The following is a 12,639-nucleotide window of genomic DNA, read 5'->3' as shown; positions in this document are numbered from 1 at the left end:
ACCATTCAAATCGGTTGATCTGTACGCCCGAAACGTGGACGATAAAATGCGACACACAAAAACAAACACACATTTTTTCTGATGTATGTCAAACAAAATGTTCAGAAACCTTCAAAACGTGAAGATATGCAAAAATTTTCATTTTCGATTTTCGGCCCATTACTATGACTACCCCACGCGAAGTTAAAAAGCATTGAAAGGCAAACAGATTTATTTCAGATTGATTCTTGATATTCGCATTTCCTAAAAAGTGAAGCATATTACGACTTGCATGATTATCGTTATTGGTGTTCTGGACATCTACGTTTCGAACAAATTTAACCTCGTCCTCATCGTAATTAATTGAAAAATGCATTTTTAAGGCCAGAACAGTTACAAATTCATACTCGTTAACTGCATATAATTTATAACGGCATAGAAGTTCCTTAACGATTCTGTTTGCTCAAAGTCAGTTATGTAAGCCAAAGTAAGAAACAAGTACACAATATCGCGCCTCACAACAAACGATATATTTTAGTAAAACGGCAAACAAGAATCGGAGTTCTCGTTTGTGCAAACAGAAATTAACTGATAGGTCGATAACTACAAATTCATTAGCGCTTACGGACACTCCCGGCGGAGAAGAATACAGTTACATTCTCAAATAAAGATCCGTTTTCTCCACACGAAAGTTTATAACGATATTTAATACATAAATTACAAACATCGAAAGCCCTTTTGTAGTTTTAGACCGCTGCATATAAATACAAACTAGTGGTGCATGGCATCGTGCCTTAAGGCAAATTGCTGCAACTTCCCGTACCAGAATTAAATATTCGAGAAAAAAATTCAGTAATCAATAAATATTGATCAATGATTAATAACAATTATCTTAAACATTTTCAATTAGATAATTATAATCACTATTTTATCGTTCATAAAATATACAGTGACGATCTTATCGCTCAAACTTGAGAAAGTTTACATTAACAAGAGGTGTCGAATAAATCCATCTGAGGATATATTTCTTACGATTAGAATAACGCTTTTGAAATATATACACTTTCAAATTGAATTGTAAATTTAAAATTCATTTTTGAAAATTTTGAAAAAAAAATTTCTGAAAATTTTGAAATTAGCTTGATCTGTATAAGTAAAATTTAAAAATTAACAATCTCGGTATGGAACCCAACAAATGGAACAAAATTAGAACTCATTTTTTTAATTTTATCAAATATCTGATAATTTGATGTGCATATGTCTAGTGATCATTTTTGACCGCCAAATATCATTTTTTCTTACTTTTTCCTCTGTATCTCCAAAACCGCTAGACCTGCCTTACCAGAAATTTCATCAATTCTTCATTTCGTTAATACAAATAGCATGTTTTTTGAATCATTCAAATCGGGTACTCCGAACTGAATTACCGTTTTTGGCACTTTTTGCCCCGTATCTTCAAAACGACTGGACCTGTCTCCACCAAAATCTAATCAGCACGTCTTCTCATCAGTAGTCGAATGTTTTTTTAATCATTCAAATCGGTTGATTTGTGCGCCCGAAATTGAGGACGAAAAATTGTATCCAAACACACACACACACAAACATACATCCATTTTTTCTAAGGTATGCCAAAATGTTCAGAAACCTTCAAAACGTGAAGATATATAATAATCAGTATCCAATTAATTAGAATTGCCATCAATTATACTATATTTTCCATACGAAGTAAGTTCTTGATTGGTCAAACTATTGTCAATACAAATTATATTTAATAAAGTTTGGGGTTTGGTATTGTCTATGATGCCATTCATAGACCACATTCTTACACATTGACCACATAATGCATTGGTCATTTTTGGGCTTCTCTAGAAATCTTCTAGAAACCTTACATGGTAAAACGTTAGCCGGGTCAGCTAGTATATAATAATAATAATAATACGTTGTATGATTGAATGCTTGCATTCGTATGCATGTACACATATTCGCAAAATTAAATTTTATTTATTAAATTAAATTTAGCAGAAATTACCGGAATTATTTGTGGTTTAAGACATAGGATCTTCAACCTTACCACCACAAGATTGCAGATTCTATTGTATCCTCGGGCAACCTGATATCAAGTACTAGTAATATCAGTTTCATTTGGCAATACAAGTATAGATCTTAATATGAGTTCAAATGAAAATAGCTTTTCGGGGTATTGCTGAAATAAATAAATCATGTTATTATAGATATATTCAATAATAATCTCGTTACAAAGAGAATGGACAACCTATGGATTGTCTTCTAATAATCCTAGGTTATAAAAATTATATCACAACAGCTTATACAATTCAAGATTGCTGTTCGTCAAAAAAATACAAAATAGATTTCTTTTCTTCTGTTAAAAAAACCTTTCTTCAGTGCTGGCATTGCCAGGTCAATGTTAAAATTTTAAAGTATTTTATACTTAATATTTTAGTCTCTCTGCCTAACAGTGTGTGTCTATGCCCTATCTATCAAAAAACATATATCCAACGCCGGGAAAATTTGGAAAACGGTTAGGTATTTCCCCTAAAAGGTTTTCGCATATTTCGATTGAAACTAAATGGTAGGGGTTGGCCACACTAAAGGTTTTTTAATTTTTTTATAATGCCTATATAAAAAACATACGTGACCCTAAATTTTCATCCTCTCATAACAAACCCCTACTTTGTGAGTATGATTATAGTAATTACATTATTGAAATTTTCATCGATTTCTGTTAGTGAAAGTTTTTGACTGACAATAAAATATATATTTAGTTATAATATATTATTGTCGATGTGTAAGATAGGGTTATCCATAATCCATAGTATTAAGACACTATAACTTTTAATAACGCCTTTATAATTATTTTATTTTATTTAAGATTCTCCAACCGAGCGGATACTTGAATAATGAAGAATCAAATTTGAATAGTTTAAACATTTTTTTATTAAAATTCCACTCATTAGGAAAAATTATCACAGAACTTCTCATATCGATCTGTGTAGTTGCACAATATGAATGATAATAATTATAACAAAATGATGTAATAATTAATATCTGAACGTGTCTATGGCGCATTTTTTTAAGGTTTTATGCCACCTGTATTTGCTTTTGAAATAATGCAACAGCAAAAACATCTGACGGAAATGCATATACAGACATATATTTTGTCTAGTACACATATATTATTCATTATATATTCACCAGATATTAAACACCAATTAGTACGCAATACAAAATTAAATATTGCACAAAAAATTAATATAACTAACTTGGATTGAGATAATTTCTACATCACTGGAAAAAATGTCTACACGTGGTTATAAATCTAAGACGGTCAAATAAATAAAACATTTTAATAAGAATCAATTCTCCATAAAATAAAACATAAGTAATGAACAAAAATTAATCCACGACTCAAATCACATTTGCCATAGAAATCATACACACCGTAAACAAATAAGCATCATTTTATTTTTTATACATTTTATAATAAAAATATTTTTGATACCTACATATTTTTAAATACTAATTAAATTTATAAAAATATTTTAAATCAAAAATTTACTCTTCTGAACCTGAATCTATTGTCTGTGAGGCTCACATTATATTAACTTTTATTTTTGGATTCCCGGAAAATTTTTGACGCTGCCCATTCTAGGTAAAGGAAATATATTTAAAGTATTGTATTAGTTAAATCTATATCTAATAACAATAATTATGTGTTGAATAGATATATTATTCACATTGCTGCATTGAATTTTCACTATTTATTTAGATGTGAATAATAACTGAGTCGCTATATTTCACATTGAAAAATTTTGAAAACTTAATTATTTAAATTTATTATGGTTTTAGTTTTTAACTCAACTGACTTTAACCATCTATTCAGATAAACTTCAAATAGCACTCAATTTGAATGAATAAATGAAAAAAAAATATTTCGAAACCGAAAGTGTCAATATTAATTAATTTAATAGATTATTAATATTGAGTATATTATTAATTATTTAATAATATATAATTATTATTAATATTTTTACAGTACCCTCACAATTCACAATGGAGGCCAAAGCAGAAGAACAACTAAATAATCCAAACCCATCGCAGGAACAGTCCATTAAGCCTGGTGAAGAAAAAGTTAGCCATTACAAAAGCATCAGGCGGGATAGAGAGTTCCTGGGTAATATTAAAAAACAATTACAAATATATCATTTATAAAATATAAATTTATATTATACTTACAATTTTGGGTCATCCTGACGATTACTTTGTCCAACTGCTTCTCCACTAACATATAAACATTAAATGAGACTATTAATTATGTGATGATTAATTAAAGATTGAACATAAATTATACGATTGACAATTGGGGTTTTAAAGCCAATGTCAAGATTTTAGATCAAATTTATGAATTCTTTTGTTTTTCTTCGCGTAATCAAAATATTCTTCATTATATACCCGATGAACATAATCATGGTTTTGATATTTAAGTTTATTTATTAGTAATTGTAGCGTAATTTGTCCTAAGATTTTGTATAAAAATTTTATCTCACTAAAATTATACAAATATGTTCAATTTAGATATTACATTTATCGCTATGTGTATTTATTTTTCATGTGTACTAAAAATTTCAATGAAAGTTCAGAAATGAATTAAATTTAATATTCATATAGCTACAAGATTTAAAATATTATGTGCGAGCTGATAAATTTATTTTAACAAATGTGAAAGTTAAGTATAAAATCTTAATTTAAGATACTTTCAAACTTCAAACTTTTTTGTAAACGTATCAAGAACAAAACATTTTAATAATAATGCTTAATAAAACAAAGATGAGTTAAATCCTACTAAATTTCACAAAATTGAACTGATGATACTTCATATTACTGATAATACATTCCTGTAAATTTATAACAAATATTTCGATATATCAGAAATACAGAAAATGAAAAAATAGTAATAATGAGGGACGAAAAAAAATAAAGTAAACTAGTGGTGTATGGCATCGTACCTTAAGGTGAATAATGTAAACTTTCCGTACTTTAATAAAATATTCGAAGAATAAAATTTAGTAAAAAACTATTTTTTGGAAATTAAAAAAAATTCTTTTCCCGAAAGCAATCGTTTCGTCAACACAAGCAGCAATTATTCAAGTCAGATGCTTAGTTCTCTCAAAAACTGGCATTTTTGCATATTTAGCTTCGTATCTCCAAAACGGCTAGACCTTTTGCCAAAATCTAACTACCATTTCTCCCCATCATTACAAATTGAATATTTGTTTGGAAATTCAAATCAGGTACTTCGTTCTCTCAAAAACACGATATCTAATGTCTGCACTCTTTGTTCCGTATCTCCGAAACGGCTAGACCCGCCTTTGTCAAAAACTAATCAGGACATTTCTCTATCAATAGGAACTGAATATTATTTCAACCATTCAAATCGGTTGATCTGTGCGCCCGAAAACGTAGACCTCCAAAACGTGAAGATATGCAAATATCCTATTTTTAATATCGATTTTTGGACAATTACAATAACTTACACTACGGGAAGTTAATTAGTAATGTAAATATTTTTTTACTATTTCCAATTCCGATAATTAACATTTCTCCACAAGTTTTTATTTCCAATAATATTTTCGTTAAAATATTATGATCAAAATAAGAACAAATTATATTCACATTTTACATAAGTTACAAACATTAATATTTATTTCAGGTTATGACAAAGCCGATAAAATGACCCGGCGCGTTATCGCGCCTTACCTTCACGTTGTGAGACGAGGAACCGCGGCACAACCGGAAAAGAAGGTCGCAATATATGGAAAGACTTTCCAAGAAATGCTTCGAAAAAAACCTAGTGTTTTAATAAAAGATCTTTCGGAGTATTTATCAGACTTCGTCGACCTGCCTGCACTTCTGCATGACACGGCTGATCTTCTCAAGTTTGTGACAAATAGTACAGGTAATAATTGAATTTGTAAAAAAATATTCATAAAATTTTTAATCTACTATTAAAAATTTCTCCAATAGAAAACGCAGCCCTTTATTTAGAATTCAAAATCATTATGTCAACATTTATAAATTATTGATGTTTGTTCTATTAAAAAAAATATTATTACAATTTTCAATTAATTTCTGGTACATAGAGTATTGTACTCTATATAATGCTGTATTAGAATTGCAATGTTGATATGCAAGTATCATTTTTAAAAATCTGATTTGTAAATTATTATATTGCTTGCTTTTTAGGTGTCGTAGTATATATGGTTGATAAATTCACCAAAGAAATTTATCAAAGTCCGAAATATTTACTAAACAACAAAAGGCACAGAATTTCCTGGAAAATAGGTAACGTTTCTATAATTTGGAAGTAGAAGATTTTGACTTGATTAATAAACCTTTAAATTGCATTTTATGCTATACGACTTTGAGCTATAAACAATAAGTTAAAATCAATATTATATGGGATATGAAATATATGGGATAACGTAGTACCTACTTGCTTTTAAAAATTTTTGTGTCCGATAAATTGAAATAAATACATTTATATTTGAAGTATTGTAGAGTTTGGTTAGAAAAATCATATAAAATAAATTCAACAACAAAATAATAAAGTTGTATTTATACGATAATCATCAATAAGACAGATGCTGATGGATCTCATGAGTGAAAACACAATTTACTTTTCTGTCTTAAATAAGCCTGCATAGACGTTGAAAGTCTAAAACAATAATAATTATTTTGATATCTTATCGAATTCAATATTTGGTTTTTCTTTAATAGAAAGAGGTAAAACAATAGCGGCATTTGTGGCAGCCACCAGAAATTTTATCATGACGAATGATGTTTTGGGAGATGAGCGTTTTCCCGAAGGAGTAGGATGGAAAGGACCTACAGTCAAAGCTGTTCTTTGTGTCCCAATCTTAACCCAGGAAGATGAATGTTTTGCTATTGTTGAACTCTACAAAGAATCTGAAGAAGTGTATGACGATGTAAGAAATTGTAAATGGAATAACATATCTTAAAATATCATACACCAAATATCTTTCCTTGCAATGATCATTTCAAAATGAAACAACCTTTTATACCGTTAGTTTAAATCATAACTTTTTTACGATTAAGATATATCAATATATATATAAACTCATTTAATTTTTTTTTTAAGAGAGACCTTCAGGTGGTGATGGGTATAACTGGGTGGATGGGAGCAGCAATCCAACAAAACCAGATGCGCCTAATTCTTAGAAAACAACAGCAGCTAAATGATTATTTACTGGAGTTCACCAGCAAATACTTCGGTGATAACGTGCAAATTGAGCAAATGATTTCAGAAATTGTTGTATGTAAAAAAAAATCTTGAAAAATAATAAAAATCAAAGGTTTATAATAAAAACGTTGTATTTACATTGTAGAATTTTGCTAAAACTACCCTGGGTGGAGAACGCGGTTCATTCTATGTTGTGCACAAAGATAAAAATAATAATGTCGTAGCTGACTTATATGACGAGGCTTTAGATGCCAGCATTAACAAACTATTGAAACGGAAACGAGCTGTGAAGTATGAAATATTATACATTTTCTAAAAAGTGATTTTATTAATATATATTTCTGTAAATAGATTCAATAAAGCGCGCCATTTGGCAGCTTTAACTGCACGCGCTGGAAAAATTATAAATATTCGAGATACCAACACTGACCCAAGATTCAGCACTGATTATGATATTGTTACTGGACAAATTACTAGAACTATTCTTAGTGCCCCAATCATGACGGAAGAAAATGTACTAGGTATATCAAAAAATAACATATTAAGGAGTGTTAAGTGAAACATTCCGCTTGAAAGTAAACATCAGAACGCAGTAGCTTGGTTTTTTAAATTTAACTTGTAATAAATTATCGATTATACGATTATTAAAATATCGATACTTAGATTTAATATTATTTTATAAAATTTTAAATTTTATAAAATAATATTGCAGGAGTGATACAAGTAATGAATAAAGTGAAAAGTGAATATTTCACAAATGAAGACGAAAAGTTCATAAGTACATTTGCAACTTATTGTGCTCTTGTACTCCAGTATGCTCGAATAAACGATGCAAAAACAAAAGGGGTAGTAAAAATATTTCATTTCATAAAATTATATAAATTTATATATGTATGAATGTATATAAATGATTTTTTTCATAGGACAGCAAAAACGCTATGTATAGAGAAATGTTAACATATCATATGAGACCAACAGTTGCCGAAGTTAAGCCGTTTTTATCGCAACCATTATTACCTACCCAGCCAGAAGGAATTATGAAGTAAATTTACTAAGAATTCACTTTCTTTTACGATATTTTACGTTACAATTTTGAAAAATGAGAAAATATTATTTAAATTTATTAACAGCCATATAATCAACACTTCAATATTTTATGAAAAATATTAATCCGTTATTTTAGTTTTAGTTGGTATATTAGTCCAAAAGAAACTGGGCACATGTCTCAAATTCTCTACTACATGCTAACATCAGTATGTGGCGACCGTTTCCCAAATATAAAGAATGTAGCTAATTTCCTAATAATGATTCGAAAATCATATCGCGAACAACCTTTCCACAATTTCGAGCATGCCTTCAATGTAACACACTGCATGTATACAATTCTTATCAGGAACTTGCAAATATTCACAGATACAGAGGTAATGTCCTAAATTAATTTGGTTCATTTAATTCATGAAGTCCTTCAATCAATATATGCATATCAACTATTTTTAGTTATTGAGTCTAATGATAAGCGCAATGTGCCATGATTTGGATCACAGATCATACACGAACAACTTTCTACGTATTACAAATCATCCACTTTATCAGTTGTATGAAAGTTCTACATTAGAACATCATCACATATTTGTTGCCAAACTAATTCTGGAAGTAAGTTCAAATTATATGCATATATGCACTTAATAAGCTTCAATATAAATAGAAGATAATGGAATACTCTTTACATAGATATCGGGATTGCTAGATTTTCTATCAAAGCATGAATATCAGCAAATGATGACTCTATTAGAAGAAAATATATTAGCAACTGATTTGGCAGTATATTTAAGAAATAGCTCGAAACTAGCAAAAGTTTTACTAGCTGACAATTTTGATCTAGATGATGAAATGGATAAGTATTTATTAAGAAGCATTATAATGACGTGCTGTGATTTGTCAGGAAGCTGCAAACCTTTCAAAATATCCAAAATCATTTGTCATGGATTAGTGAAAGAATTCTATCATCAGGTATGTATAAAATTGCTTCTAATGCATACTAAGCTCATAGTTCAACTATTTTAGGGTGACCTGGAAAAGGATATGGGCTTTGTCCCTTTGCCAATGATGGATCGTCTGAAACATGATAGAATCCCAGAAGAACAAATTCGGTTTATGTCTATCATTTGTCAGCCAGCAAATGAATTATTAGTGTCCTTACTACCAAACTGCGAGCCAATTTATAATTTAACCAAGTAAGAAAAATATGCATATTATAATAATATAACCATATTTGAATATAGTATTTGCATAATTGTTTTTAATGGCAGGATATAGAATCCAAATATGTACAATTTGTTCACAATTATTAATAATTTAAACAATATTCACAGAGAAAATATGGATACTTGGTATTATGTTCAACAATCCAGACATGAAAGAGAATGGAAACCAGAAGAATCATATCCTCGTAAGAAGAGAAAAGAAAGTAATAAATAAAACTCGTTTAATTAAAAATTAATTAATCTCTTACGGATACTCTAAGATTATATGAATAATAAAATTGAAATTGTAAATATGATCATTGTCTATTTTTATTTAATCTTAATGAAAATAATTAAAAGTTTAATCTTTTTCAAATCACTTACAACACATTATTTGTGACTCTTTTTTGACTTATGTTTGTGTTTTCTGTCATCATCCCGCTTTCTGTGCTTTTTATGTTTATGCTTTTTGTCTTCATCGGAACTTGAAGAATCTGATGAACTACTTTCAGATATTTTTCGTTTACTTTTTGACTTTTTTGACTTTTTCAAACTGCGTTTCTCTAACTTTTCTAATCGCCTGCAAAAAATATTGCTTATTTAGATATAGTTATCAAAATAGGCTTAGTCTACAGAATTATATACTTACTTCAACAAGTCCTTCTTTTGCTTAGTTGTTAATCCTTTTATAAATTCTTTTTCTGTGTGGTCATTAGATTCATGAGATACTGAAGGGGTTTCTTCAATAAGGTCATGATGTGATGTTTTTGTTGCAATTTTTTTCAATGCCAGACCATCAGAAAGCATTTGCTGCTCTAATGACAAATTATCTCTAACAGATGTAGATTCATTAATCAAATTCTTGGAATGTATTTCCCTTGCTTCTGACATGCTGAGAGCATACATTGAACATTCCTTATCTAAAAAATATAATTTAGTATGTAAAGTGGTAAAAACCTATTGATTTTAAAATGCATACCATTTTCATTTTTTATTACCTGTGTTGATATGTCCCCATTTGTGGCACTTAATACATCGAACATTTCGAACTTGAATGCCAAAAGGCTGATCTCTAACTTGCACATCACCTTTGCAATAACTTTCACGAGGCGCCTGATATTTTCGTTGCCATTCAAAACGTACTTCTTCAGTTCCAATTGGGTCATTTGTTGTCTCTTTTCTAGTTCCTGGTGGAGGCTCATACATAAAGTTAACGGATAACTTATCTTTACTATCTTTACTTAGCATAGCCCTATAAGATAATTAATTTAGTAAGTTAAATTCTAAAGCATCATAAAATTTATAAAATTCTTACTTGTTATCATATAAATCCTGCTCTTTTTCATATTGCATTCGTAATTCTTCTTGCTTCTTTTTATATGCTTCTGACTTCTGTTCTGCCATCCATACCTAGAAATATAAAATAATTTAGATGTAGTCGATTTAGAAACTTCTACTAAAAATTAATAAATAACTCTGTGTGAATACAATTCATACATCTACGTTAGCCTCAAATTTAATATCAATTTAAAACTAAGTATAAAATGCTTTCGTGAATACGGTGAATACTAACTAAACATAAAATATTACAATATAAAATTTTCAACAGGTTTAAATCAAAATTAGATTAAAAATTTTATATTTGAATTAAATTCATTTGTGAATGAATAAATAGAAAATAACTATAATAATTATTATTAAGTTTTTAATCATTGAATTCACAGACATTGAAAGTTAGAGGACATAAATGAAATAGGCGAATTCAAGAGAGAATTAGATTTAGGAGTAGGATAATTTAAAAATAATTGTGAACGCGGAGATAGCCTAGGAACATTAAAGGATAGTTGGTTAAGAATAAGAGGACAGTCTATAGCATTATTGCAAAGTTGAAATAAGAACTAATTAGTACAGATAAATCGACGTGTGTCAAGAGAAGGTATACCAAATTCGTTTAATAAAGTGTTGTAGACAAAGCCACGTTCAAGAAAAATTATGTATGTTTTATAATAAAGATATTTTAGAAATTTAGGCTGAACTTTGCATCATAGCTGTTATTCTGATAAGGATACCAAATGTTCGATCCATATTCTAACTTAGGACATACATTTGCATAGTACATGCAAAGAAGTGCATTATTTGAATTCAATTCTTTACAATTTCTCAGTATCATTACTACAGATTTATGTGCTCTATTACAAATATCAGCTATACGACAAACAAACCAGAACCAAATAAAACTCCTAAGTCTGATATTTTATTACATCTATCAATACAGGTGTCAGAGATTTTATATTTAAAATGTATTGAAACGAGCTTATATGAAAAACTAAGAATCTTGCATTTTGAGGTATTTAAATGTAGTTTATTATAGACACACCAAGAGTAGAAAGAGTCAATTTCAGAATTTATTTTGAGATATAGTTTGAGATCATCTGCGAACAAAAAATGTGGACAGCTAATAATATCAGATGTCATTAATAAAAATAATAAATAGTAGAGGACCAAGAATGAATCCCTGAGGAACACCTGAACTGATATTTTCAATATTGCTCAAGAATCCATTGAGATAGACAAACTATTTACGTTTATGAAGATAACTCTTCAAAAAAAAAATAAGTGAAGAATTAAGACCAATCTTAGATAATTTAGTAAGAAGAATATTATGATCATTTTACTGAAAATTTCAAAATTTTTACTGAAGTCAGTGTAAATAACATCAACTTGTCCATTAGTGGCAAGATATTCAGCTATAAATTGTTTAATACAGATCAGATTTGTAATTGTAGAACGGGCAGGCATGAATTCATGTTGATTATTAGAAATTAAAGATTTAACAGATGGAATTAGTTTTCTATTTATAATGGTTTGTTAACTAATAATATATCTATTATCATAATTTTATACCAGTGATAGTAAAAAACCTTACCCTTTTTAAATTATCTCGAGATGCTGGATGAAAGAACTTTTTGTTCATATAATTATTAAATCCTTTACCCATTTTGAATGAAATATATTAACACCTAATTCAAGAAATATGTCAACTTATGTTCAATTTGATATAATATTTGTGGCCACTGAATTAAATAAAATAAAACAAGTAAACTAAAGGAATTTGACAGTTTGTGGTTATAGATAAAT

At 28.8% G+C, this 12,639-nt stretch overlaps 2 protein-coding genes and 1 pseudogene across 3 annotated transcripts; 1 reads left to right on the top strand and 2 right to left on the bottom strand.

The window, feature by feature from the left end:
* Nucleotides 1-1,832, bottom strand: part of LOC113373873 — a 6,510-nt pseudogene extending 4,678 nt beyond the window's left edge.
* A 1,762-nt stretch (nt 1,833-3,594) lies between these two features.
* Nucleotides 3,595-12,634, bottom strand: LOC113372486 (corepressor interacting with RBPJ 1-like). 2 transcript variants are annotated; one of them, XR_003366771.1, is made up of 8 exons: nt 12,428-12,634; nt 10,817-10,911; nt 10,500-10,753; nt 10,151-10,421; nt 9,886-10,081; nt 4,234-4,278; nt 4,037-4,167; nt 3,595-3,645 (listed from the first exon to the last, which is right to left on the bottom strand). XR_003366771.1 is itself a non-coding variant. In XM_026612820.1 (5 exons), the coding sequence occupies exons 1-5, from the start codon at nt 12,497-12,499 to the stop codon at nt 9,892-9,894; spliced, it is 882 nt and encodes a 293-aa protein (XP_026468605.1). In that variant the 5' UTR covers nt 12,500-12,634; the 3' UTR covers nt 9,830-9,891. The 2 variants fall into 2 exon arrangements, 1 of the variants encoding a protein (XP_026468605.1); XM_026612820.1 differs by lacking the exons at nt 3,595-3,645; nt 4,037-4,167; nt 4,234-4,278 and having other exon boundaries at nt 9,830-10,081.
* On the top strand, nt 4,051-9,736 carry LOC113373872 (cAMP and cAMP-inhibited cGMP 3',5'-cyclic phosphodiesterase 10A-like). The gene is made up of 13 exons (XM_026614141.1): nt 4,051-4,171; nt 5,708-5,953; nt 6,775-6,983; nt 7,157-7,330; nt 7,404-7,549; nt 7,610-7,779; nt 7,971-8,104; nt 8,182-8,300; nt 8,448-8,679; nt 8,756-8,911; nt 8,990-9,268; nt 9,323-9,492; nt 9,631-9,736. Exons 1-13 carry the CDS (start codon nt 4,051-4,053, stop codon nt 9,734-9,736), a joined length of 2,262 nt encoding a protein of 753 aa, XP_026469926.1.
* Nucleotides 12,635-12,639: the final 5 nt, after the last annotated feature.

The sequence above is a fragment of the Ctenocephalides felis genome, unplaced genomic scaffold (genome assembly GCF_003426905.1).
Source record: "Ctenocephalides felis isolate EL2017-DRISC unplaced genomic scaffold, ASM342690v1 CF-g0.4_SCAFFOLD_01604, whole genome shotgun sequence".
NCBI lineage: Eukaryota > Metazoa > Arthropoda > Insecta > Siphonaptera > Pulicidae > Ctenocephalides > Ctenocephalides felis.
The sequence above is the reverse complement of the archived record's forward strand: the minus strand, read 5'-3'. Positions and strand labels throughout refer to the sequence as shown.

Coding starts and splice junctions, on each gene's coding strand:
- LOC113373872 (XM_026614141.1), top strand. CDS start 4,051: ATGGAGGCCAAAGCAGAAGAACAACTAAATAATCCAAACCCATCGCAG. Junction 4,172..5,707: donor GCGGGATAGAGAGTTCCTGG/GTAATATTAAAA, acceptor TATTTATTTCAG/GTTATGACAAAGCCGATAAA. Junction 8,105..8,181: donor ACGATGCAAAAACAAAAGGG/GTAGTAAAAATA, acceptor TTTTTTTCATAG/GACAGCAAAAACGCTATGTA.
- LOC113372486 (XM_026612820.1), bottom strand. CDS start 12,499: ATGGGTAAAGGATTTAATAATTATATGAACAAAAAGTTCTTTCATCCA. Junction 10,754..10,816: donor CAGGATTTATATGATAACAA/GTAAGAATTTTA, acceptor ATTATCTTATAG/GGCTATGCTAAGTAAAGATA. Junction 10,082..10,150: donor CAAAAGAAGGACTTGTTGAA/GTAAGTATATAA, acceptor TATTTTTTGCAG/GCGATTAGAAAAGTTAGAGA.